A 27,046-nucleotide genomic window follows, 5' to 3' on the forward strand; every position below is an offset into this window, starting at 1 on the left:
CAACAAACTGGGTGAAGTGATCACAAGACTGTAACCAATCCTAGATATATATTCAGTTTCCTCATTTTTATTCATCAGAGCAAAAACAGTTCCTGGAAAGGACACCCCTTCATACAGTGCATGATACATCCAGTGTTGCGGTTTAGGTGTAACTCACCAAACTCTAACCTCCTGTGTACTTGCAGAATACACCTAATAGAGTGTCTAAAGTGTTATTAGGAATAACTGAAGCATAATCCATAGCACATATAAGCATACAATCAATGCATGCTGAGAAATGTTTAAGGTTTCAAAGCCATTATGAGTCATATTTCACTGCTCTTTTAACTTCCAGTGAATCCCAAGATTTGTGAAACAATGCTTTTTTGTTCTCTCTCTCTCTCTCTCTCTCTCTCTCTCTCTCTCTCTGTGTGTGTGTGTGTGTGTGTGTGTGCGCGCGCACCACATTATTTCCTTCTGAGGGGCCAGATGGAAAGTGCAGAAAATAATTTCCAATTAAATGATTCATAATCCAAGACTCCTTTACTGTTACATCTTGCTATACAAAAAAACAAAGGGTTGCACAATGAAGTCACAATTATTTCCTTCATATACAATATAGATAAATAATTAACTTCAGAATAGAATGAGATAAAAACATTAAACAAACAAAATAAAATAAAATAAAGCAATAAATACAGTTATATACATATACGCATGCACATAGTTTATAGTTTTATGGTTTTATTTTGCACAATTAAAACACAAAAGAAGGCAAAGATGACAAATGACATACAGTGCAGACAGAGGAAAAAAACAAAACAAAAAAAAAAACAAAACAGAGGGATTATTTGAAGCCTCCGCCAAAATAACATTTTCACAAAGTTATTAAGAACTCAAAAATACAGAACAATGCAAAAAATAATACAAGTGATGCAAACTAAAGGTAACAGAATATATTGAGGATATTGATTTATACTGTACTGACAGGAATACAATAATAATAATAATAATAACAATATATAGAGAGATATAATATAAATAATTTAGTCATCATTTATTGGAAGAATGCATTGCATACCTACTCTATTCCCACGCAAATCTCATGACATTTTGTTGTTTAATTTATGCGGAAAATGTTTCCGGCACAAAAAGCCATGAAGCCCGGCCTCTCAGCACAACTGTTCTTCTAGTTACAAGTGACGCTGTCTTGATCATATGATCGACAGCCAATCAAAAAATAGCTAGCCCCTTCCAGGGGACGCATCGGTCCCGTATTTAAAGTTGCACGGTACAGTAGTTTGTAGGTCAGTGCTGTGTAGCAGGTAACTTTGTTTTTCTCTCGTCCAAGTTAAGTTTGACGCTACAAGTGAAGATGAAGGGCCCACTGCTGCTGGTTCTGACTCTCTGGCTGAACGCTCAGTACGGCGGCTGCGCCTTCTCTTCGTGCTCCTCTTCTCCACTCAACTGGTGCTCATCCATGGACTCTGCTGCCCAGTGTGGGGTAAGATTACTGATGTATTAAAGGAGAATTATAGACAATATTATATTTAATTATATTTCTAAAGGACTATAGTATGTTAAAACACAGGACACCTGAGACAAAAGGCTATACACTCGTAACGGTCATTCGGTTAAACCACAGTAAAATGACTACGCTCGAGATGACCACCGGTAACTATAGCAACATCGTTCAGCCTGTTAACTTTCCAACGCTAGCTAGCTAGCTAGCTAAAGGGTGCAACTTACTGACTACAAACTTCACAACACGAACGACGCTTTTTAATACAGCTTCTCCTTGAGGTTATTTTTAAGTAGTCATGGCACAAAATAACTTTCTAAACACACTTAGAGGTGTAAAATACAAGACGCACGGAATAAATGAGTAGGCGGATGTGAAACTGTTGTTTGACATTAAGTGTCGTTCTTTCCACTCAGCCTCGTTCAGTATCGTGTTCCTGTGTATTAAACTCTATCAACGGCAAGTTAGTTAATAAGTTATTGACTTTATACGTTTCACAAAGAACAGATGTCCGTGTTATGTTAGGAATATTTGCCAGTGGTTGTATTTGTCCTCATCTGAACTCACTTGAGGAAACTAAGACTTGAACCTAACGAGGAAGAACTGGGCAGCTGGGTTCTTTCCCGCGTGTAGAAGGGAATCCCAGACCTGCGAAAGATCTCGCGAGAGTAATATTTCTTGCTCCAAATCGTGATCTTCCCCTAATCCTAAAGAAGTCTGTTCTTTTGACCTTAAGCCAAGTTAGATTTTTAACCACAGCACTGTCACGTTATAAAACAGGTTTATTTGGTTCAACGTGCAACACGAAGGAACAACGCGCACAAATCTCGCGAGACTGTCACAAATCTAGGATTCCCTTGTAGTATTTTTCTTTAATAACGTATGGAATCCCATTTCCACCAGTGTGACAGATGAACTTTCTCAAAATAATGGCTGAGTATCTCAACATAATGACTCAGTATCTCAAAATAAGAAATTAGAATTAATTAGCATCTCAAAATAATAGGTTAGTATCTCAAAATAATGACTTAGTATCTCAAAACAGTAAGTTAGTACCTCAAAATAGACACTTAGTACAAAGTAATAGGATAACCTATCAAAATGACTACGTAGCTTAAAATAATGACTTAATATCAAAGCAGTTATTTTGAGAAAGTTTCTCATTATTTTGTGAGTTTCTTGTTACTTTGAGACTAGCTTATCTGTTTAAGATACTAAGAAAACTATGGCAACAGTATTCAGCCTGACACCACGATAATTAACTAAGACTAGCTAGCTAACTCTTGCACTGGTGAAACTGACTACAAACTTCACAACAGGAATGACGCTTTTGAACACAGCTTCTCTGTGACCCTGTTAAAGATTATGTTTTTAAAAGGCAAATACAAGACACACAGAAAAATGGAATCAGTTGATGAGACATTGTTGTTAGACTTTAGCAAAGTATTGTTCCTCCCACTCAGCCTCATCTAGTATCATCTATAGTTAACTATTAACATTAATTAAGTTTTTGTTAAGACACTATTTGCCACCAATTGTATTTTTCTCATGTGGACGCAATCAAGTAAACTAATTGGATTTGGATGAGGAAAAAGTTGGTATTTTTGGTCATGTTTAGATGGGAGCCCCTCGATCCATGAATGATCTTGCGAGATTAATCATTTTTATCTTCTCAAAATAACAAGTTAGTGACTGAAATTAATGAGTTGGTATCTCAAAATAATGAAAAACCTCAAAATAATGGCTTTGTATCTCAGTCATTACTTTGAGAAGGTTTCTCATTAATTAGAGATACTAAGTCATTATTTTGAGATAAGGGGATCATTTTTTTGATTTACAGGATCTTCCTTTTTTATTCATCACACTGTTAGAAATGGGATGCCATAATTATCGAGCAACTGAGAGAAAAAGGAAGTGAAAACTTAAAAAATGTTACTTCCTTTAATATTACATTATAATACAGTAGCCTCTCTCAGTGTCTGTCGTGTCTCTCACTCACACAGACACACTCCAGTAATCACAGAAATGTCAAACTAAGAGCACAGTCTTCCGTACTGTGGCGGTTTTGTTCTGAGTAGTCACAGTATCAAAGCACATCAGGTTTTATCTGATCAGAAACAAGTTTAAATACCAGACATGCTTAGTTGCTTTGTATGTTTACAGCTGATTTTTGTTGTGGTAATTTAAACTGTTACAGAAATGCAATGCCACCAAAGTCTCAATTTAACTTTGGAAAAGCCATAATATTGCCACCAAATGGGAAATGGCCCGACTTTGCAGCTGCACACACTCGAAGAGGAACCGAGAGAATGAATACTTAACAGTTAACCTTCCCTCTGTTGCCCCCTTGTGCAGGTTTTGAAGGACTGCCTGTACTCTAACTTCACCAAGTCCCATCAGAAAGCAGATAAAGTAGAGGTGGCCCTTTACTATGAGAGTCTGTGTCCTGCCTGCAGACAGTTTCTTGTTCTCGAGCTCTTCCCCACCTGGCTCATGCTCATGGACATCATGACTGTGACTTTGGTGCCCTACGGCAATGCAATAGTAAGCAGTGAATCAAGCACAATATGTCTAAGTCTTTGCCACGAAATAACAAGATGTTTTGTGCTCTTTAACTTATGACTTAATTGCATTTTCCCCACCCAGGAAACAGTTGTTGAGAAGAAGTATGTTTTCCAGTGCCAGCATGGAGAACCGGAATGTCTGGGCAACATGATCGAGGTAAAATTGCAAGTCAAATTCACAAAGAGAAAAAAAAAGTCAAATAATGACATAACTGCAACTTGGAAACTGTATAATCTCTAAATGAGCAATTTAATTAATAGCTTAGTAAAATAAATGCTATTTGTCTTCAGGAGAAAGCAGTGTATATTCTTGTAAATTGGTCTTCGAAATATCTTTATTTTTGATTCCAAATTATAAATGGAGTCCATGTTTATGTTTATGTTGTTTAAGAGGAAGCACGCACCGGAAAACAGTGACAAAACCATACAACCAAAAACAGCAAAGAAAATATACTATACAAAAGCAAACAAACACAGACTTTTGTCTTTTAGTGTCACAATGTTGACAGTCTACTATGATTGATTGATTGATTGATTGATTGGCATGTTCCTCTCAGACTTGCGTACTGAACATGACTCGACTAGCCTTCCCGATCATCTTCTGTATGGAGTCCTCTGCTGATGTCCTCAAGGGAGCCCAGCCCGTAAGTTTGTGTCTCCATGTCTCTGCACCATCTTTCCTGTCAGTTCAAGTTCCCTCATACATTATTTATTACTTCACCTCTGTTGTTGTTTGTAGTGTGTGCAACTCTATGAACCTGAATTGAGCTGGGACACCATTGAGTCCTGCGTGAAAGGGGACCAGGGGAACCAGCTGATGCATCAGAATGCCTTGAAGACCAAAGCCCTGAACCCTCCACACGAATACGTGCCCTGGGTGACCATTAACGGGGTAAGGCTCCAGTCCATTTAACAGTAAAACCTATGACCTCTAATCAGACCTGATTAGAGGACATCAGCCTGACGTGGAGGTATGTTCCTGTAGACTTCCCTCTTTCCATCCTGATTTATTTTGAAGCCACTTCAGCTGCGATGCCCCAAATCTGCCACTGTCATTGATCCTTGCTTTTTCAATAAGTGATGTTAAATTTACAGTGATGATATGATCTTGTGAATATTTTTACACTTGATCGGCCCCAAAAATTCTATTTGTAAGTGAAAGAGAGTTGTGACTGGTGTGTGTGAAGCTGCATCTTGATTCAACCCCCAAGCTGCAGCAGATGATACTGTTTTTCTGAGCAACCTGATACCAGTAGCATTACCAGAATTTGCTCTGAAACAACTCAATAACATTAAAGTGAAAGACTCATCCTGTCTTCATCAAGCATCAGGCACTGGAGAAGAACTGTTGACTGTGTGCGGACGTTTATTTTTAACTTGGTTTGTCAAATAAGGGTTGAACAGAAAGCTATAAAATATTTGAATTTTTTTGAGTGTTCAGGCCCAAATAACACCACAAAATGTTATAACACGATATACATAAACGGATGTTTCAAATTATCTGATGTAGAGTTGTATGAGGCACTTATCAAATGGGTATTACCTACAGTAGATGATGGTCGACACTCCCGCGGTTAGGACAGTCAGAGAGCAGTACCAGCATGGAAGCTAATTAATGTACTCAGCAAGAACAGGTATTTTAGCCACTTGAAAAAGTCAGCTTTATTACAGTTAAAATGTATGCTATATTTAGAATGTTTTCACCACTTTTTTTTTGCCGTCAGACAGCTTTTCTGACGGTAAACCAATATAATACAAGCCAAATATCATTCTCTTCAAGCCAACCAAAGTCCATAGACAAAATCAGTCATTTTGACCTTGCAGAACACAGGAGCGACTGGTTTACCGCTGCTTGAGTTATTTGTGTGGCTTTGGTATTTGAAAATGCAAGTTCGTATTCACCAAACAATAACAAACAAACCAACAGATCGAGGCAGCGGTAGATGAGCAACTCCTGTTTTCTGTAAAGTAAAATTACTGACTTCGTCTATGGAGTTTGGCAAGTTTGGAAAGAGCGATATTTGGGTTGTATAACAGCAGTTTCCTCTCAGAAGAGGCTGTCTGACAGCCAAGTAATTTCATAAAATTATTCTAAATATACACTTAAACTGATATAGATTTTTTTAGATGGACCTTTTTTAAGTGGCAAAATACATTTTGCTGCTGACCCTGTCCACAGCAGAACATTGCTTAGCTTCAGTGCTGGTTCCCCTTTCTGCTTCTCCAAACAGGGGGTGTGCTGACCACCATCTACTGCAGGTAATACACTGACTATTGATAAGTGCCTCATACAACAACACTTCAAACAATCCGAATCATCCCTTTAATTAGATAAAAACTGAACATCTTTACAAGTTTCTTTAGTCACCCATTTGTGCTTTTTTTCTTCTCTGGTATTCATATAAATATTCCCACATTTGCTTACAAGCTTCTATGAAGGGTATTATCAGGTTGGACTGTGGGAAAATCACAAACAGCAGTCTTGGCACTGTGGGTGCCCATGATAAGTGGCTTCACATTTTTTCACCATTACATCACCATCCAGAAAAACACATAAATGCCAATAGTCTCCATATTAAGATCTGAATCTGCTCCAAAACACTGCTGTGAAAGCATACTTTGGCTCTATCCAAGTAGAATGACTGAAGGATCACCAGATCATTATACTTTTTAATTCCTTGTTTAGCACTTCAAAGTTTTTTTTAACCTGTCTCCCTTACTGTACTATTATAAACAACAAGCAGCTGTTGTGACCAGTGGAAACTGCATGTCAGTTACCATCAGCTTGATCTCTTTTAAACTGTCTGACAGCCAATAAATGTTATTTTTTTTTGTCTTTATATGTAGTAAGGTGACACTCATTCTGACGTATTCCACTTCTGACCACCCTTGTGGAAAATTTGCTCTAATTCTATGTTTAATGTTTGTTGGGATATTCATTTTTATTTATTTGTAGGAGCACACAGAGGACTTGGAGAAAAAGGCCATGGAGTCTCTCTTCAAACTTGTCTGCGACACGTACAAGGTAAAGTTTACGTCAGTCAAATCTGAGTCATTCATATGTTATGATACTAATTTGTCATTTACTTAGACTTGACCTTTGACCTCTAACAAGCTCTTCATATTTTGCAGGGCGACAAGCCTCCGGCCTGTGTAGGGGCCCAGACACACTACAAGAGCTACTGCCACAAAGAGTGAGGGAGCAGCACTGCACACGCCTTTATGCTTGCTCTGTTCCAGGTGTGGCCACTAAATAAGGAACACTGAAGAATGTCATCAGATGTTTTCATCTTTTTTTTTAAATGTGATTTTACTGTTTCTATAAAAGGGAAAAAAAATCACCTCAGTTTATAGTTCACAGAACACAAATACACTGATTTCTAAAAAAAAACGTGTGTCATCATTGAAATGTTCTCTGCTCAAACCGTTGAATTGATGATAGTATTCTGGTATTTGCAGTTGCAAAGTCTGGACGACGATAGTACTCTCCTTGTCCTCTAGATGACGCCATATCCTATAACCTCATCTTCAGTCCCCTGTTAGCAGAGGTAGTGACGGAGGAAAACAAACAGCAAGTTGCATGTACATGGAGGTCAGAGAAGGAACTGTTAATAATGTCATACCACTGCCTCAAAATGTTTATGCTCATTTTATGCAGCAAATTCATTTAACTCAGTGTAGTCTGCCAGATCATCCTCATAAAGGTTTCACATCGACTTAATGTTACATATATTACATGTTATTCAGACTAATTTAGTTTAAGTTAGTATATTTAAATTTCTGTCATGCCAAAAAAGTGGCTCATCACACCACCATGTTACAAAACACATTTTTTGGGAATACATATAGGAGCAAAAGCAAATAAAATAAATTACCACAATATAAAGTATTACTATGGTCTCTAAAAAACTAAAATAAATACATTTCAAATGAACTGTACACCCAGAAGAACTGTTGCACACCTACAGTTGAGCTAATCTGTTTCATATGTGAACAGCCAACTCAATCCATATTTTAAAAATCAATACATGTTTTTAAAATGCTAAAGAATGTTTTGCACACAAGACAAATTGAAACTCATGTTCTGTATCAGTCAAACAGCACATTGAACATTGAACAAAGCAGCTTTTCTTCCTCTAGACTGACATATCATCCAGTTTCAACCGTAAGTGGTAAAATACCAGATCTCAGCTGAGGACATAAGAATCTTTGTTTTTAGATAAATTATTAACAACATCATTCTGAGTACGCTATTCATATTTTACCATCCAAATCCAGTCTTGTTTTCGTCCATATATCATCACCCTACTGCACTTTATACTGAATGACCACAGATTCTCTGAACATACAAATGCCATAGTGAACACATCTCTCCACCAAGCCATTTGTTTATCCCATATAAATATCTTTCTTGTTCATATGCCAAGTAACTGATTCCATAACTGAGCAAAACATTAATTACAGCAAACCTCACGTAGTTCCCAAACCATGTCTCCCACTGTAGCTAAGTTTGGTACATGTTCGTGAACACTGTGAATACATTAATCACAAGTTACATGTTAACAAGCACACCAGATATTATAATTAATAGCACTAAATGTTCATTAAATATTAGTAAACATCTCCTGAGGATCACACTGAATGTTTAACATGGACTCAAACTCTATTAGAAGTCGTAAAAAATCCATCCAAAGTTGTGTTTACGTTGTGAAAAAAAACCCACATGGATGGATTGTAGGCAGCAGCTTGATTAAAACCAGAGTCTTGCCCAACCAGAAGGTCTGGATGCATGACGTCCACTGATGCAACAGTCCGATAGACACACATGAATAATGGCCTGTCATGCAGGCAGCTCCACCACCTCAATCTCACTACCAGCGAACATCTGCAGGCTCCGTGGCCTTCTCATTTCTGCTTTTTGAAAACTTTCATTGCTCTTGGGTTTAGTTAGGCTTGCAGTCTAAAAAAAAAAAAAAAAAAAGGCCACAGCAGAAGGTTAAGACACTCAGAAGCGTGCTCAGAAAGTTAGCAGTTTATCATGGAAACATTGACAGCTGAGGGTTTTTGAAGAGGCGGGGAAAAAGTTGTTCTTTAGGAAGTACTGCTTCATATCTGATCTTAAATGTGGTATCTGTATCCTCCTCTTTGGCATTTCCTTCCCAGTTGTCTTGTTCTCGTGGTACAGTATAGCTGAAAATATGAGGAGAAATAACTCATCCATATTTTTCAACTTCACCGAGGTAAGGGTGATTAATGAACCTTTAAGAAATGCTGCAAAGAAAAATGTAGTTTAATTAAATCAAGATAGTCAATTCTGTCTGTGGCCTAGGGCTCATATGTATGATTTACTTTCTAATATCTTTTCACATCTCAAATAAAAACAAACTGTTCTCTAGTTAGCCGTAACAAAAAGATGTAAGGTGGCAGGTTAATTGTGTGATTGATTTCTTGTAGTACATTTGAATTATATAATAATGCTTGTGTGTTGTTTTATGCTTTTTTGGAAAAGATTAATGGAGCTTTGTGTGTTGACCTATCTAATTGTAATTTAAGGTTAATGGCAATAATTTGCCTACAATAATGTTTTGGGAGCCCATGCAGTCGCCAGTTTAAATTTATATAACACTGACATAGTAATTCTGTCGCTGAGAAGAGAAATTGATTAAAGACAAAGAGAAAGTATTTTTTCATGAGTGGACATAAGACTGCGCTCCGTGTCCTGGTCAGCTCAGTCAGAAATGATCAACAATCAAAGCGGAGAGTGTTTTGACAAATTGTTTAAAGAAAGGTGGGACTCCCAAACAGATGTAGAGATAAGGTCACGGGATGCGGCAGAAAACAAGGACTCTTATCTGTTCCCCCCTCGACACTGACGCTGAAAGAGAGATGCCCCAAGAGCTAAATCCCAAACACATATCTCACTGTGAGAACCGTCTATTGTGTCCAAGGTGATAGTGTGTGGGTCTCAGGACCTGGAATCAGATAAAACCGTCCAAAAATAATGCCCAAGTGGGCTTTTTAGTGAGGTTCGTCATATTTTGGGCAACAGCACAAAAACAGCCCTGTCTGCAACTTACCTTTAGATCTCAGTGAATGTTTGTATCGTCTTCGATAAGTTCAGCACAGAGTGTGACCTCTTCTAATTTATGGATTACTGAATCATTTAATTGACTGCTGAGTGAGACCAACATCAAGTCTGATTAAACTGTGGTTCGACTTAAAACTATGTTCCAATAAACTCTTAAAACTAGCTTAAAACAAAGAAAGATCAGTTTAATTGCTCCAAACCTAGATTAAATTTGTTTCTGTTGCACCAAAATTTTAAACTTTATTTTGAAATGTGCTCCACTGTTACCTGATCTTACACTTGAGGAGGTATAACTTTTGAAATCGGTGCCTTTTAGAGATGGGTTGAGCAGCTGCTAGAGAGACTGTACCATTGGCCACATTGTTCCATTAATTTGCAGCAAGTTTTTCTCAAAGAGCTTCTCTGCTGATCCATCATGAGTAAGCTGACTAGGCTAACTAACTTTTTAGCTGCCTACTAAATAATGTAATGTTTTGATAGGTTTTTAATTAGCTACCAAACAATTGAAATTTATTGTTAACCTTCAGAATTAGAAATATTTCATTGATCTTCAGGGGGAACTTGTTTGTTACAGTTGCTCTTATTCAATAATAGAAGTATATGTAAGCATATAGATGATTTAAGAATGGAAATAGAAATCATAAGTAAAAACTATGTTTTAAAAGTGCATTATTCTGCTAGATACAAAAATATGGAAAAATAGACATAAGAGGTGTAAAAATATGTAAACAATAAAATATACAGCATTGGTACACATAACAGTGTAAAAACAACAATAATGTTAAAATGGGAGATAAGTGGGTTAGGATGCGAGTATATAAATAAGACTATAGGTTGGTTTAAAGGCACAGTATAAATGAATAAATGCCGTAATGATGCCAGTGTAAACAATGTCTTGCACTATTCAATTATTATTATTGCAAAGAGTATTAAACGGTTGAATTGTTGCACAAATAACTGCGTTGTTAGGTCAGAAGTACGCATATGAAGATATATTTAGCTAACTGGCAAACAGTGTAGCATTTTGTTAAGTTTTAAGCAACTAACAAACATAATTTTAACTTTTTACCTAGCTAGTAGACAATGTAATGTTTTGTTAACTTTTTAACTAGCTAGCAAAAACATTTTAAGTTTTTAGCTAGTTAGCAAACAGTGTAATGCTTTGTTAACTTTGAGCTGTCTAGCAGATAATGTGACATTTTGTTAATGTTAACTGGCAAACAACAACATTGTTAACTTTGTAAGTGTCATGGTTTTGGATTTTGGACACTTCCTGTTTTATTTTGTAGTCTTTGTTCTCTCTTGTGTCTTTGTTTTTACTTCCTGTCTTTGTCTGTTTTCCCGCCCTTTGTGATCACTAATTATTTTCACCTGTCTCTGACTGCCCTCACCTGTGTCTTGTTTCCCTTCCTAGTGTATTTAATCCTGTGTCTTGTCCTCCTTAGTTTGTTGGTTCATTCACTCGTCTCGTCTCGGTGCTAGTTAGTGTTCCCTTGTGTTCTCCTGTGTGTGGATTTTTGTTTTTTTTCTCCCTGCCTGGTTTTTGGATTCACCTGCTCCGTTCGTGTAAGCTTTTATTTAGTATTTTGTTGATTAAATTTCTTTTGAATTCTCCCCTCTGCTTCTGGTTGTCTGCATTTGGGTCCACCTCCTTGTTAAACCACAACAGTAAGCTAGCTATCAACCAATAAAATGTTTTGTTAACTGTTTAGTTAGCTAGCAAAACAGTGTAATGTAATGTAAATTGATCTTTGTTCTCTTTCCACTGTCAGTTAAGTCCAAGCTTTCTTTTGCTTTTGCTGCAATTTCAAGTAGTGATGAAGCACTGAAAGTATGTCAACTTAAAGAGGTTTCACTCTTTATTTCTGCATCAAAACTTTCATCACCACTGATTATAACACCCAGATGTCTTGTTCATGGAGTGCAAAGCTTTATTGAATCAGGTTGAGCTTTAGAGTTTCATTTTTTCTGTACTGAGCTGTGAAATGTTGTGACACATAGCAGTCAGTGTATTTAAGTCAAGTATCTGTGTGTCATGTGCATTGCAATGAAAAATACATCGTACAGACATGTGACATAGCCAGTACAAAGCATGAGTTCATTCCTAAAATGTTGAATTTGATGGGTACAAGCCAAACCAGTGATGTGCACAGCAAAATAAGTAAAAAGCTTTTCTCATCCAGCTGTAACTTAAGGATCTGTAATCAAACTGACTGCATGAAATGACTGTTTCCTCTCATTGTTCCTCTCTGTTTTTCCACATTCTGGTCTTTGTTTCTTCTGGCCGTCCAGAGGCAGTGGGACTCCTCAGAGCAGGGCTTCATCGACTTTCCCCAGGACCCCGACAGATGTTTGAGATGTGCTGTGAAGAGGCTCTTCTCCGGCACCCTGCAGCTGCCCAGGCTCTCCTGCAGACCCACCACGCAGGACAGACCCGAGGATGGGCCCCAGTCCGGCCTCCTACCTCACAGCATCAGGCCCTGCAGGAGCCTGGGGACTCTGACCAGCTACATCTCCAGAGCCTTGTGAGTCCATGATGTTATGTGTTGTTGTCAGTGTCTGTTCGCAGGACAATATCTTTTTATTTTTCACCATTCTCATCAAAAATTATGAGTAAATAAGTGTAACTATTTGTTTTAAAGAAGTTTATGATCAATTTTTAGCTAGTCTTATTTTTTTATTCTGTTTTTTTCCTCATATAATTTACTTTTTTTTAAACTTTTAAACTAAAAGATACACATACAGAACTTAAATCCTCTCAGAAAGCTTGCTTAGTTTTCTAGTATTAGTGGGATCTGTGAAATGGAGCGAGTTTTTTACCAGTTCCTGAACACCTGGGCCAATTTTCAGGATTAATGATTAAAATTATACGTGGTCAATCAATAACCAGTGACTGTGACTCCAGCCTGTTGTGGTCCTCTAAGTAAACACACATTTGCAGCACCGTCCTCCAGCTCCCTTTCCTGGTAGGTTTTGAGTATTCGGCAGGGCTCGCTGACTGTGTTTTTTGTTGCCTAACTGCTTAATTTAGATAGAAGAAGTTTTTTCTCGAGCATATGATCCAGCGAAGTGTCCTGCTTAAGGCGTCGCTCTCCCCTCTGTGATACTGCTGAACAATTATCGCCGTAAAAGATCAGACAAACAAGACTCTTGTGATTGTGTCCATAACAACATTCAAGCTGCTGCTGCAAACATATCTGTAGCATTTTTACCTCTTGACACTGTATGTGTGCATGCACTGAACGTGTGTGTGTGTTTTGTGCAGTGCGCCTTTGTTCTCCTTCTCCACATGTTGAAGGAATGCAGTCAGACCTGTCTGATTACGTAGGTAGTTGTAGCGCCTGTCAGAGGTGATCAGATATGGCTGCTCTTGAAACAAAGACACAGTTGTATTGTTGGTGATTTAAATTTTACTGCAAACAACCCTTCAACACTGCGGTATAAATCAGCCACACGCATGCATAGTTCAGTTTTACTAAAATTAGTCACAGCATGAGACCTTAACTGCCTGAGAGCATTTTCTTTTTTCTTTTTTTTTCCAATAATATTTTATTGGAAGGAACAGAAGGTGTACAGAAATATACAAATATAACAAAAAAGGAAAGGATTGCTTCTACTTATTTTGTTTTCCCCGTCAGGCACCCTCCCACACAACCCTCAACCATTATTCTGACATAAAAAAAAAGGTTTAAAATAAAAATAGAAAAAAATAGAAAAGAAATATGTGTAAAAATTAATAATGCTAAACCTAACTCCTGCAAGTCACCTGAAATGAATCCAAACCCAAAGAGATGATCTTCTTCTTCTTCTTCTTCTTCTTCTTCTTCTTCTTCCTACTATTGTGCTTTTATGCACTAATTGGTGAATATAAAGGGAAAGAATAAAAATAAAATAATAATAAATAAAATATTCAAGAGAATAATGACAGTTATGAGAAAATCTAAAAGTTCAAAATCTTTATTAAATAGTTTGTAGAACATCAAGTTCTCAGTACTCCAAACAAGATGTGTTCGGTCCTCTCAGTACCAAGCTCAGAGACATCAAATGCAAAACACCATATGCAAATGATTTATTAGTAATAATTTCCATTTTACGTTATGGAGTCCTTTTTTTCTTCCTCCAACTACTAAAACAAATAAGATATATATTTTTATATTGTCATACAGCAAATATATTAGTCCAAACAAATAATTAGCATTGAATTAAAATGAAAACTAATAATATAAGTGGTCTTAATCAACACTGTTAGTTGGTCAAAGTAAGATAAGGCAGGCTGCCAGGTGGAGTAAAATTTCTGTGCTGAAAGGCATTTAAAAAAAAATTAATTTAGGATTTTTATGACCAAAACAGAGAGAGATAATCAGAAAAATATAAAGACATATAATTAAAACATTAATAATAAGAAAAATAACTGTATAATCGTCACTGAAGGTTGTAGTTGTCTCCTGTTTAAAGACTTAAATGTCACCTTCAAGCTACAGGGATTGAGAGCCCACGTTGCCGCATCAAGATGAGTCAAGTTTGGTCAAAATTTGCTTACAGCTTTCCACCCACGACTGTCCGGGTTTGACTGTTTGGCAGAATTACTGTGGCTCAACTTCATATATGTCCTGCCTTATTGAGCATCAAGGCCTTCTAATAAGATCTGTGTATTTGCCCCATTTATCATGCTATAGGTGTAGTCAGTTTATTATCCTGTATGTCAGTTTTTCAAAAGCTGCCACTATACTTAACCAAGTAAACTTTAGGCTGGTTGGAGGAAGATGATTTCCCCCTGATTTCCATCCTCTGATGATTTCAGCCCAGTGTGATGAGTGTGTTGATCCACAGTATAGGATAGGTAAAAATGGGATGTCCTGACCTCTGACCAGTTTAATGTTCTCATGACGGCCGTCCACCGTCCACACCTTCACCATGCTGAGCCCTCTCTTGGGGATTTTGTTCTTCTGAAATATCATTTGATTCAAGTAGATAAACACATTTTTATTTGTTTTATTTTATTTTAAGACAAATATACCCAAAGAGTTTAATTTGCCTGGCGCCAAATAATCTCCTGTGGTATACTGCAACACAGATTTACTTTACTCAGATGATAGCCCCAGAGACAGAAATTCAAAGTTTACCAGGAAGACACTAAAATTAAATAGAAATAAACATAAATAGTTTAGCTGGGTAGTTTAATAGACATCAGAGGTATCATACTTACACAAATCATGTGTTTAAAACTATTTAGGTGTTTTTGCCTTCATACTTTTTATTTAGGCGCAGTAAACTGTCCTTCTAAAACCAGCCATTCTGTTCATGAGAGTACAGTACGCACGTAGAAACAGTCTATAACTTGACATTATTTGTTAATATACATGCAGATTTATCACATTTAATGTGCCATGATCAAAACTCTACAGATGAGGCACTGGAAAATAAGTTCATCTGTTGTGATAATTAGGCTACATTTATTCCATCAGTGTTTATATACCAGCAGGTATAAAGCAACACTGACATAGACACCTATGATGTTTATGGACTTAGAAAGCCTTCTGTAGTGTTCTGTCTCTGTGTGAAGAGGGCCATGTGCTCGCCTGTTTACAAGTCGGTAGTGCAATTTTGACGCAGAGCCAGAAAAATTGTTTATTAAGTAGCATTTAAAGCTACAGGGTGTTTAAAAATGACTGCTACACATGATAGGAAAGTCTAAACCAAATGTAACAGAATCATATAATTAACTATACTGCATCATTAATTTAATATCATTATATATTCTACCAAAGATAAATTAAACTTACAATAACTACCACTAAAATAGTCGTGTGACGCAGGCTGAAGGAGATGCAGAACACAGACAGTTATGTAGCCAGTATAGGCAGCGTTTACAATGACGATATGCAGTCAGACACGTTCTTATATGGTTAGATTGGCGAAGACTGTGCCCTCTGTGGCACTGGCCGGCTCAGCAAATGTGTTACCACGTTCCCCTGGAACAGACTCTAACATTTCTGAGACTTTGGTCAGGATGCAGGTGCTTAAACTCCATGATGAGGTCCCCATCCTGAATTTCCAACATGGGACTGAAGAATTACCCTCTGGCCCATAATTCTCCCCAGATACACGAAAGGGGACACAGTTGCACAAATGATGGTAGTCTGGGATGCGTCAAACAGTGAGGATTGTCTGAGGAGGAGGTGGTGCAGGAGCAACAGGCAGTGGAAGGCTGATGTGAACTAGAGCCCAAGGTATACAAGCATAGAGGAGGACAGATGGTGCTGATGCAAGACCTGTTTATTCTCTTTTAAAGATGTTATAAAGCCATGAGGGGAAGGCAATCCATTCTGGATCGAACCATGCTAGTTGTTAGTCCCTTTATGCAACACAGAAAAACAAAATGATTCAAATTGATGATTAAGTAAGGCATAAAAATAAACAGTTTTCTATGGTGGAGTGCAGTAAGAGACAGTGGAAAGGCCTCACAGAAGAAATAGCATGTAAAAATCAAACTTTGAAGATAATTTAAAAATGTTGCTAGGGGACCTGTAAAAGTGACATGTATTCACATCTTAAGTTAGCTAATGTTAAAAAAATGCTACCTGACTGACCAGCTAACTGTTGACTGTAGATTAGCTTGCTAGTTAGCTATTGTTTTGCTAAAATTATCAATCATATGTAACTAGCTAGCTAATATTTTATGTAGATTAGAGGGGACTTAGGAGAGTCGACTGAAAGACTGTGGACACACAATCCAAGGTCAGTGATCAGAGAAGGGGCTTCATGGGAGTCTCACTGAGTTTGACTGAAGCCATAAAATGTGACATAGGAGGTAGACTTTATCACGCAGTTGTTTCCACGGTGAGCCAGTGGACGGAGCAGACTTACTACGATAATATCTAGACGAGCTGAACTGTGCAGTGTGGAACATGTTGCACCATACGGACGGATGACATCTCACTTTGAACTTGATCATCCCCTCTCCAGGACCTGTGGGGGTGCCACAGGACTGTACACACTGGTCTCCCTCAGTCAAACTGGGAACGAGACAGCCCTCACCTCTGCCTCTGTCCTCCACATGACTGCAATGCTGATGTGCTTCAGGGCCAGGATCATCCTCAGATCTGTTTAACTTGGGGAAGCGCGAGTCTTTGCTTTCCGGGCATCAGAACAAGGCAATATCAAAGTGGTTAAAATGCCCACTGGGCCTGGCACTAGTTTAAACTGCGTCATACACAGGATGTATTACAGTGATAGAAATGTGTCCAAAAAGGATTGAAATGTCATAACTGTAAAAAACTACTGAAAAATAGCCGCGAGGATCCTGAGAGATCAGAGCAAAGAAGAGAAGTTTAAAGCGGTATTCAGTGATTTTTGGCCACATGGGAGCAGCAGAACAAGTTGTGAAAACAATGTTGGCATATTATCACCCTCGATATAGCAAATAGTTGCTTATTACACATTGTGCAGACATGGAGCATCATTATAGTTCACTTGGACTAACTTTGTCTGTCTGCTGTGTGGTGCTGAACAGTTGTGCAGTCGGTTTGTCAGATTTTTTGCTGGAAATAGCTGCTTGAAAAAGGGGCTGCTGACAGAACTGAGACTGAACCAAAACATTCAAGTTGCAGGCCACAAAACCAAAACAGTCTGGTGATAAATCTTTGTGTATCCATCACTACGTGTGACCAATTTTAATCTAACACGGTCATTGTTTTAACAAATGTTTATGGATGTTGAAAAGTGGCATTGGCATTGACAGAACATAGGAGAAGTTTATCACGAGTTACAAGGTATTGGTCTGTGACACTATGACACGGTAAGGTGTCCGTGAGGTTGTAGATTGCAACCAACTGTATTCGACTGACCTCACCCTCCCCTTCCAAGTGTGAGAGACTGCAGTGGCCACAAAACTCAGGAAAATGGCAAAAGGCCTGCTCTAGAACCAGTGTTTTGCTTGTCCCTTGTGGGCCACTGTAGAAAAATGGCAGTTCAACATGGCAGCCTCATTGGAAGAGCATCCATGTCTTCTGTAGATATAAACAGCTCAGTCTAAGATAATAAAAACATGATCTTAATGTACCTAAGATCATTATGTCATTCCTGCCATATTCTGCCAATAATTCTCCATAAATCTTATACACTGGACCTTTAAAGTACTTTCTTTGTGTAATTTGTAGATCTAAAGGCTAAATCTCAGTGGGGACTTGCAGAGCAAACTGTACAGTACAGTAGGTCAGTGACCGTTAAAGGCACTCCAGAGAAAATACGATCCATAATAGACGTGGCGGTGGACGCTGAAGCCTTGAACCTGGTGTCTGCGGCGTGTCATGGATGTTATTAAATGGGAAGGACGGATCAAAAGTCATATCCGGCTTTATTTTGTGTACTCCTTTGAGACGTGCTTTGGTGATGATGGATGAAATGAAACATCTTGACATCTGACTCTGAAATCGTAAGTTTGCATCTGCAACAGTACATTTGGATAAGAGCAAATTTCTCTGTCTACAAGTACTGTACTCTTGCAATGAAATATGTACATACAGTACAGTAATTATGAGTTTATATCCATAAAAAGCCTTTAACCAAAGAATCTTTCTTCCCCTCTCTGTCTACCATCTGTTGGTCATAGGTTCAGTCGTGTGTCAGATGCTCCAGCTCCCTAGGTTATTTCAGTTACTCCAGACAGCACCGGTGTTCAGCTGTGAGTCCTTAATCACAGGAGGACCTTTCCTCACTCTGCAGCGATAAACAAAGAGATTGGGAGGGGGGTGAAGATGATGTTGCCTCTGGTCACAGATAGAGAGCGCCATCGTGACAACACCCATGCTCTCTATAGCTTTTATCTACCTCTGCTTTTTATAGTCAGAGGCCCTTCATGTGACTCCTGCTGGTACGCCCGGAGCATGTGAAAGGCAAAGAGGCCGTCTCTGAGGAAATAGGCAGCTTCACAACAAACAGCACCTCGGGGAACAGAGCAAAAGCCTGAGTGTGCAAAGTCAGTTGGAGTGAGAGTGGGGAAGGCGAGCTGGAGGGCTGAGCCAAGCGACGGCTTAATGTTTATACACTGGAGGAAGTCATTATGGAGCACAGTTTGAAGTTGATGAACAATATTCTCCGTGAGATTAGGAGTGAGGGAAAGGGGGGAAGCAGAGAGTTGGACAGAGTGAGAGAGAAGCAGAAGGAGGTGATCTGTCAAGCTACTCCTCCCTGTAAATCAGACGTCCATATTTAGTTGGAGAGAGGGAAGGCCTAACAGTAATGTAAACAAAGCCTGGGAGAGGGAGGGAGGGAGGGGGAGCACATCAGCGCTAATGTTTGAGTCCGTTCCCCTGCACGGCAGTCAGGATGATCCCCTGGAGGAGACAAGAAAGGGGCTGACAGGTTTCAAATAAAGATAAAAAGTTTGACAGGAAGGTGGTTGTGTTGGCTTTTTGGATCAGCTTTGGTGCTCTTTTTGGATTTTGAAACATTGAGGGTTTTAACAAGAGAGTGCTGGAGCAGGAGCCCAGGTGTGCAAAGAAGCAAGGATTCAACCAGACGCTTTAGCTTCACCTGTACGTGGAAAATCACGACAGACAGCAACAGGAACTAATGGACCACTGCCATATGTCATGTCACGAAAAAGTCTTATAAAGTCTTTTTGATAAAGCAGAGAGAAACTGATCTTTGGGCCAAAGTTACCAAAGGCAGGCAGAAACGAAACTGAATATCTGAACCCCGACTGTGCTCCTGTCCACCATGAGTGGTCTGTGCTCTGAGAGCTCTGAAGAAGAGCAGGCTGAAGTTGAGGAGAGACCCAGGGACCTACGGCTGACCAGGCTGCCCATCATACAGCTCATGCCCAGGACCATGGCGGGCTCTCCTGGAGGATCCCCGAAGATCTCGCCCAAGGATTCCCCACGAGGGTCTCCTCGAAACTCCCCGTTGCTGTTCAGGAAGCTGCTGATGAATCGCAGCATCAACCTGCAGAGGCGCCGCTTCACTCTGGCCCACACGCCAAGGTAGAGTCCTACGCTCTGAGGCCGAGACGGCAAAGATGATAGTCCTTTACTTTTTGATGCAAGCAGTTCTGGACAAAGTCAGGTGATCCTTGCGTTTCATTCCCTGTGACGTTGTATAAAATCACTGAGGCTAAGGTTTACCTTAAATTTTCACTGAAGGATGCCTTAGGAAAAAACTCAAGAGTTGCATAAAATCACCATCAGGATTTTTTGCGTTGCTATAAGGTCTATAACAACCATTTTCCTTGGAAGGGACCCATAAAAGTCTCTTAAAAGTGAAATTATTTTTGGAACAAAAGGTGATGTCTGAATTTATGGTGACTGAAAAAAAGGGGGCGATATATTTTTCAGGACAGAGAAATCTCTCTTAGCACTAGCACCTTTGTAGCTCTAGACAAATGTTAACATAAGTTTGTCTCATATATTAACATTAAGATTTCTCACAGTAATTTTGTCAGTTATTCCCTGTCACATCTTCTACTTGTACACATTTGTTATAGGTGGGCTAAATTTACTTTGGATTATGTGCTTCTGCTTTCCAAATTCTTCTTCAACTACATTCTCATCTCCTACCGAGTTTCCTTTTCTATTTTCTTTGTTGTCCATTTCAGAATCGAGCTAACACATTCTAACTAAATGTCTAAGTGTGTTAGCTAAGCTAGCTGACAACTGATAATAATGCTGTCCAGTAACATTAACATGTGAGTGAAGTGTAACCATGAAGCGTACATGTGCTGTATTATGACAGTAACAACTATTAAGGCCGTAGTCTAAACAGTCTGGCAAGGAGACAACCTTGAGGCGTTATGCTATGCTCTGAAGTGAACCTGTCAGCTCAGGGTAATATTTAACTTAAGAGACAAACTTAAATTTCAAACATAAGGTAGTTTATGCAATTGAGCACAGCTCATCAAATACCAACACTTTGGGTTACTGCCTGGTATTTGCTGACCTTGGAATGAGATGCAACATGCAAGTATCTGCTGTAAGATGCAGAGATATTTCTCTTTGTCAAAGCTGACATTACGAATCATTTTTACTTCTGCATCTATGCCCGACTGCACAAGTAAATACTTGGGTTTCAGCACACAGTTGTAGTGGTCAAGCCACAAAACCACTGCAGAGATACTTAAACTGATATCCCAATATGTAAACAGGCCTACTGTCAACAGGCAGACCTGTTGACCTGACTTACTGTTTTGTAAGCACTGAAGCCAATACTTAAAAATGAACAATGGTTTACCTCTATTTGCTGGTAAATGTTCCAGTGAATCTGTGTTGTTGTTGAAGTAGGAGATGTTTTGTATCTCATGGCCGAGGGTTACTCTACTCAGCTGCAGATGTTGATTTATTTTTGTTCTGGCAGCAGCCTTTCACACTACAAACATTGTTGCCCTTAAGCTTATGTTATGAAATCACACAAGATTTGACCACAAGATGGTCATGTATCGCTGCTTTTTAGTTAAACACATGGTCCTATACCCGAATATAATCAGCTTTTGTTTTTCTGTGAGACGCTGCTAAAATAAATTTTCATAATGTGAATATTTTAAAAGTGCTGTTTCATCACTTGCATATGGACACAGTAAATTCAGGATGGATGCCATTGGTACTTTGCATGATTTTTGCCTTCTTTATGCTTGATTACAACTTTGATTTAATCGTTGCTGCAAAACACATTAGATTCACAATATCTCTGGTTTTTACTGAAAAGCAAAAAGTCTGTAGAGAAAGTTGAGTGTCAAAAACTGCTCAGCTTTAGTTCTTAATGGGATAGTTCGGATTATTTTATTCATTTGTATGAGGTACTTATCTGTAATGAGTGTATTAGCAACAGTAGATGGAGAAGCAGAGAGGAGCACCAGTATGGAAGCAACGCAATGACTGTGGTGAACAGGGTCAGCAGGAAATGGTATTTTAGCCTCTTAAAAAAGGTCCAACTAAACAAATCAGTTTATTTGTGCTGTATTTTTAGGATATTTTAACAGCTTTACTTTGCCATCAGACAGGAAACAGCTGTTATACAAGCCAAATATTGCTTTCTCCAAACCAACCAAACTCCACAGGCTAAATCAGTTATTATACCTCACAGATCAGGGGAGTCGCTGCTCTACTGCTGCCTCAATCTGTTTTTTGTGTGTTATTGCGTCCCTTTGGCGAATCCAAAGTAAGCCTTTAAAATACCATAGTCACACGTTAACACAGACAATCTAACAGACTGAGGCAGTGGTAGAGCAGCAACTCCCCTGTTGTGTGAAGTATAATGATGATATTTAGCTAACATAACTGCAGTTTTCCATCTGAAAGGGCTGCCTGATGTCAAGGTAAAGGGCTAAGAACATCCTCAAGATAGACATTTCTTTTAGGTGGACCTTTTTAAAGTGGCTAAAATACCTTTTGTTCAAAACTTAGCTTCCATGCTTGTACTCCTCCCTGCTTCTTCAAACTGGGAGCGTGCCGACCAGCATCTCCTGTAGCCTGACCATCGATAAGTACCCCCTACATCTCCACTTCAAATAATCTGAACTGTCCCTTTAATTTCCTACAGGTGAATGTGTTTTTCCAGAGCTTTTGTTTTCCTACTGAGCGGCCTCATCTCAGCAAACACACAGCTCAACGACATCCCTGCTGTCCCTGCATCAGCAGTTTGTTGTTCCACTTCTTTGTCGAGCGACGACTTTAATCTGTCATCGACAAAATAGCGTTCTTTAATAGCAGCGCTAAAGGAAGTACACCTCCAGCGTGTAACAGGATATATCCTGCACAGCTTAAAACATGTTTGATTTATTTGTCATTTTTCATCCACTATAGTGGTCATAAGTCTTGTTTGTAAAGATTACGGCTGTCTTGCAGTCAGCCAACTCTGCTCTGGTAACTGTTGATAGCTGTAGTTTTATGAGCCGTTATTGCATCAGGCCTGGCTCATGATTCCAATGCAAATTAAACATTTACGTGGTTAACGATGTCAAGACAAGAGTCGTATGATCAATTAAACCATACTTGACCTTAACTTGTTCAGAGAGGAAGAATAAACAGGTGTGGATGGATATACAAATAGAAAGATGTTTGTTCTTTTTTGTTTTTTTTGTTTCAGCGGGGACGGTACATTTCCTCATTGGTGCATTCAAATACTCCTGTAGTTTTCTTCAAAGGAACAGCCTGTTGTGGAAAATTGTAAAGTACGTACATGCCCCCTATCTCTTTGTCAATGTTTACTCTTCACTCTTCAATGTATACACACTCAGATGTAGGCGCCTGGCAATTCTGTGCTGTTACTAGGTGTCTTCGACTCGTTGCAGCGATGTTAGATGACATCCACCTCGGTGGAATCAAATTAAAAGCCTGGGAGAAACTCTAGCCGACGCTGTAAAGCCCTGCCTTGTTTTTATTGGCGAGAAATGCGTATTAAACATTCCTAAAGAAGACAGTGCCTGCTAAAAGACTCAAAAAGTGTTTACAAGTTCATTCACCTTTATAAACACGCAGGGGTGGGGGGGTGGGGATCATTTTCCTGCAGGCGTTTAACTGCCTCTCAGACTGGAGATTGGCAGACACGTTTCTTTTCCAGCGTTTACTGAAACTCTGCAGCCAAACGGTTTCATTAATTTCAGCGTGTCTGTTGAAAATCTAAATATTAGAGGGTGAGAGTCCAGTCAGGGGATTTCAGGGCTCAGTCTGGAAACGTCAGACACTCACAGTCCTGCACTCTCAGAGATAGAGGTGCTCACTAGAACCATGTAGGGTTCTTCACCTTATCTCCGTAGCAGAGCCGTTCATGGTTTCTGGTAGAACCTTTTATAAACGTACCACTTGGAATCCTTTCAAATGGTCCCATCTTGAAGCTAGCCTAAAGGGTTAAAACCAGCACCATCCCCTATTAGAGGTTCTACTGAGACCCCTTCTGTGGTGTCATGGTTCCATCCAGAACCCTCTCTGAGGGGAATCTACCAATAAACCAACTTATGTCTCCAGGGTTTCATCTAGAACCCACTCAAGGGCTTCTACTGAGAACTGTTTTATTTATCTAGAACCCACTCAGGGAATTCTGTCAAGAACCCCTTTATATTTCAAGGGTTTCAACCATTGGGTTCTACCAAGAACTCTTTTTGTATTCCAAAGGTTTAATGTCGAACCCACCCAGGGGGTTCTACCAAGAACCCTTTATATTCCAAGGATTTAATCCAGAACCCACCCAAGCAGTTCTACTCAGAACTATTTTATATTCCAAGGGTTTCATCTAGAACCGACTCATTAGGGTTCTACTGAGGTTTCATGGTGAACCCACCCACATGGATCTAAAAATATATAGTATAAGGGTTTCATCTGTAACCCTCTTGTCTTTTGAGGGTTCTATGAAGAACCACATCATACTGTAGAGATGAACTTCATAGATTGTATGTCCATAATTTTAACATTCTGTTTTACAATTACCGTTGTTTACACTGAGAGAATATCTATTTAAAAATGGTTCTTTGGATGAAAAAGGTTCTTACTGGAGCCCTTAGTCTTAAAAAGAACCCCTGACGAACCCATTCATCAAAAAAGGGTTTCATAAGAAGCAAACCGTTCTGGGTAGAACCTCGGCCCTTGAGGAAGAACCCTTATTTCTAGGAGTGTATTCAACATGTCAGAGCTTTTACATTGTACAGCTCCGAGGTCAGGCCATTGGAAGTGTCCCTCTGCAGGGTATGTGCAGTGTCCCATAATGTCAGAGCCGAAATAAATGGATGGAGATGAGTTACTGCAGGATGGCTGGCAAGGAGGAGGAATTAAACAAACTGGGGGTCCAGCGGAAAATAAATGTCGCAGGCAGCTCAAATATAGAACATACCCGTGAAGTTATTTTCACTTAGTGTCGAAGTTGATTAAGCCTCTTTTTCCACACCAGAGACACCACGTCAAATGAATATTTTTCTGGAAAAACGTTTCGTGAAAATTGTTTTTTCAAGCCAGCTCTGGGATGATGGCCAGTTTCGTCCTTTATTGATAAATGTTGAACATTTTCTGGGCTGATAGACCATCAACAAACAGTAATTACTACTTTATTAATAATTACAGTTCAGACTACAGATTCATTCCTTTCAGTATGAGTCATTTTGGGGGATTTTTTAAAACATGCCATATTGAGTCTGAAGAAATAACCTGAGGTCAGTACTTCCACTGTCACTCAGGTATGTTACAGTAAAACAAGGTATGTTCAGGATGTTCACACGCGCTGCAGATGGAGGTTAATGTTGCAGTTGCTCTTCTTTTCCACTAGAGGCTGCTGTGTTGTGACATGTGAGCATGAGGCATCAGGAGGATGTGTTTCTGTTTCTACAGGCAAGAGGTTATTATCCTTTTGCTGGTGTGTGGCAGAGTAGGGACCCTGATATTTCAGGAGATTTAAAAAGGCCCTGAATTTATTCTGGTGTGAGACTGTTGAGGAATATTGTTAGTCACTCACTGCGGGAATTCACATGTTACAGCAGCTCAAATAGTACAGATAGAAGGGATTGAGTGACAATAGAATACATATAGAATAAAGATAAAATGGAAAAAAATGTATGTCAAAAAATTAAACCTATAAAATACTAAATTTGACAAAATCTTACACTTAAGACTATTTACACTAAATAAAATAAAACTAAAATAAAAACTTGTTGGTATAAAAGACTTTTTTGTAATTTATAGGAAAGGTCTGACAACCTAGGTTGCATAAATGTGTATTTAACCTCCAAATATTTTACCTCCAAATAGTCAGTAGTAAATCTGTATTTTTGCCCCATTATGTGGCATTAAATGACACTGCTATTCATCGACATGCAGCTTCTGGTAACACACACAGAACCAAAAGGAAAAAGGCATTAGTTACAACATATATTTTCAGTTATATATATATATATACTTTCAAATACCACTTAAACTTTATCCCAGTAAAGATCTTTCTCCATGTAACTGATTTATTTCCAGTGTTGGGGTATAGTTAATACAGTTGTACATGCAGTTAATTTCTAGTTTAGCTACGATTTGCAGTACGTGGGTGGTTGTTTAACTACATTCAGATCTTAATAGCTTTTATGCCTCTGTGCCAGAGGTTCTAAGTTCGCCCATCTGTCTGTCTGTCTGTCCCATTTTTGGGAATGCTCTAATAATCTAATATCTCAGGAATGCCTTGATGGAATTTCTTCAAACTTGACACAAACATCCGCTTACAGTCAAGGTTGTAGATTAAATACTTTTAAAAGTGAAGTAGCTCGTAGTTTGGTAAACTACAGTTTTAAAAGTTTCTACGACACTGCTAATTTCAGTGTTGTTTAAGTGTTAAAACTGTTTCACAGTGGAATATTTGACCACTGAGCTTCAGACAATTTAACCTGACGCTGCTCACGGACGGTAATAAAACCTCAAATGTGATGTAACAGACTTCCTGTCTGCACCTCCCTCACACAATGAAAAATGAGATGTTTCCACCCTTCACTAATCACGTCTGCTCTGCTGAATTTTCACAGTCACGTGTATAATGACACCAAATATTTGCCAAACTGTGAAGAGGATATTGTGCAAATCAGATGGATTATATCATTGGCATGAGGAGAGAGAGAGAGAGAGAACTCAATATTAAAAAGGAAAATTTAAAAAAAAAAAGCGCACACATGCAATATTGAAGTATTGATCGACCAGTGCACTATTGTCACTGCTGGCATGGAGTCAGCCTGCTTACACGAAAAGAGGAACCGTGCACACTCTCGTAGAAACAAACTTCCATGCTGAAAACTTTGTACTTTTAACACTAATATAGCACTTTTATTTTCTTCTTTTTTCCCCTCACCTCTGCTCATCCCACTGTAACCCCAGTGCTGATCACACTGGTCCTCTTTCTCATGCGATGACCGTCTGTGTCTGTACTCTCTGTACGCTCTGTCTCTCT

At 38.9% G+C, this 27,046-nt stretch overlaps 2 protein-coding genes across 4 annotated transcripts in view; both read left to right on the forward strand.

The window, feature by feature from the left end:
- Window positions 1-1,281: 1,281 nt before the first annotated feature.
- Window positions 1,282-7,470, forward strand: ifi30a (IFI30 lysosomal thiol reductase a). Its single transcript, XM_084731779.1, has 7 exons — window positions 1,282-1,483; window positions 3,857-4,045; window positions 4,148-4,222; window positions 4,623-4,709; window positions 4,805-4,957; window positions 7,022-7,090; window positions 7,198-7,470. Exons 1-7 carry the CDS (start codon window positions 1,355-1,357, stop codon window positions 7,261-7,263), a joined length of 768 nt encoding a protein of 255 aa, XP_084587905.1. The 5' UTR covers window positions 1,282-1,354; the 3' UTR covers window positions 7,264-7,470.
- A 1,778-nt stretch (window positions 7,471-9,248) lies between these two features.
- pde4ca (phosphodiesterase 4C, cAMP-specific a) overlaps window positions 9,249-27,046 on the forward strand; it is a 76,509-nt gene continuing 58,711 nt past the window's right edge. For 2 of the 3 annotated variants that reach the window (XM_084731780.1, XM_084731781.1), the window contains exon 1: window positions 19,485-20,136. In XM_084731780.1, coding sequence (XP_084587906.1) covers window positions 19,874-20,136 — 263 coding nt within the window. In that variant the 5' untranslated portion in view covers window positions 19,485-19,873. Of the gene's footprint in view, window positions 9,306-12,445; window positions 12,679-19,484; window positions 20,137-27,046 lie in introns of those variants that run through there. The other variant, XM_084731786.1, reaches the window with a different exon arrangement.

Source organism: Lutjanus erythropterus, chromosome 12 (genome assembly GCF_056507025.1).
Source record: "Lutjanus erythropterus isolate fLutEry1 chromosome 12, fLutEry1.hap2, whole genome shotgun sequence".
NCBI lineage: Eukaryota > Metazoa > Chordata > Actinopteri > Lutjaniformes > Lutjanidae > Lutjanus > Lutjanus erythropterus.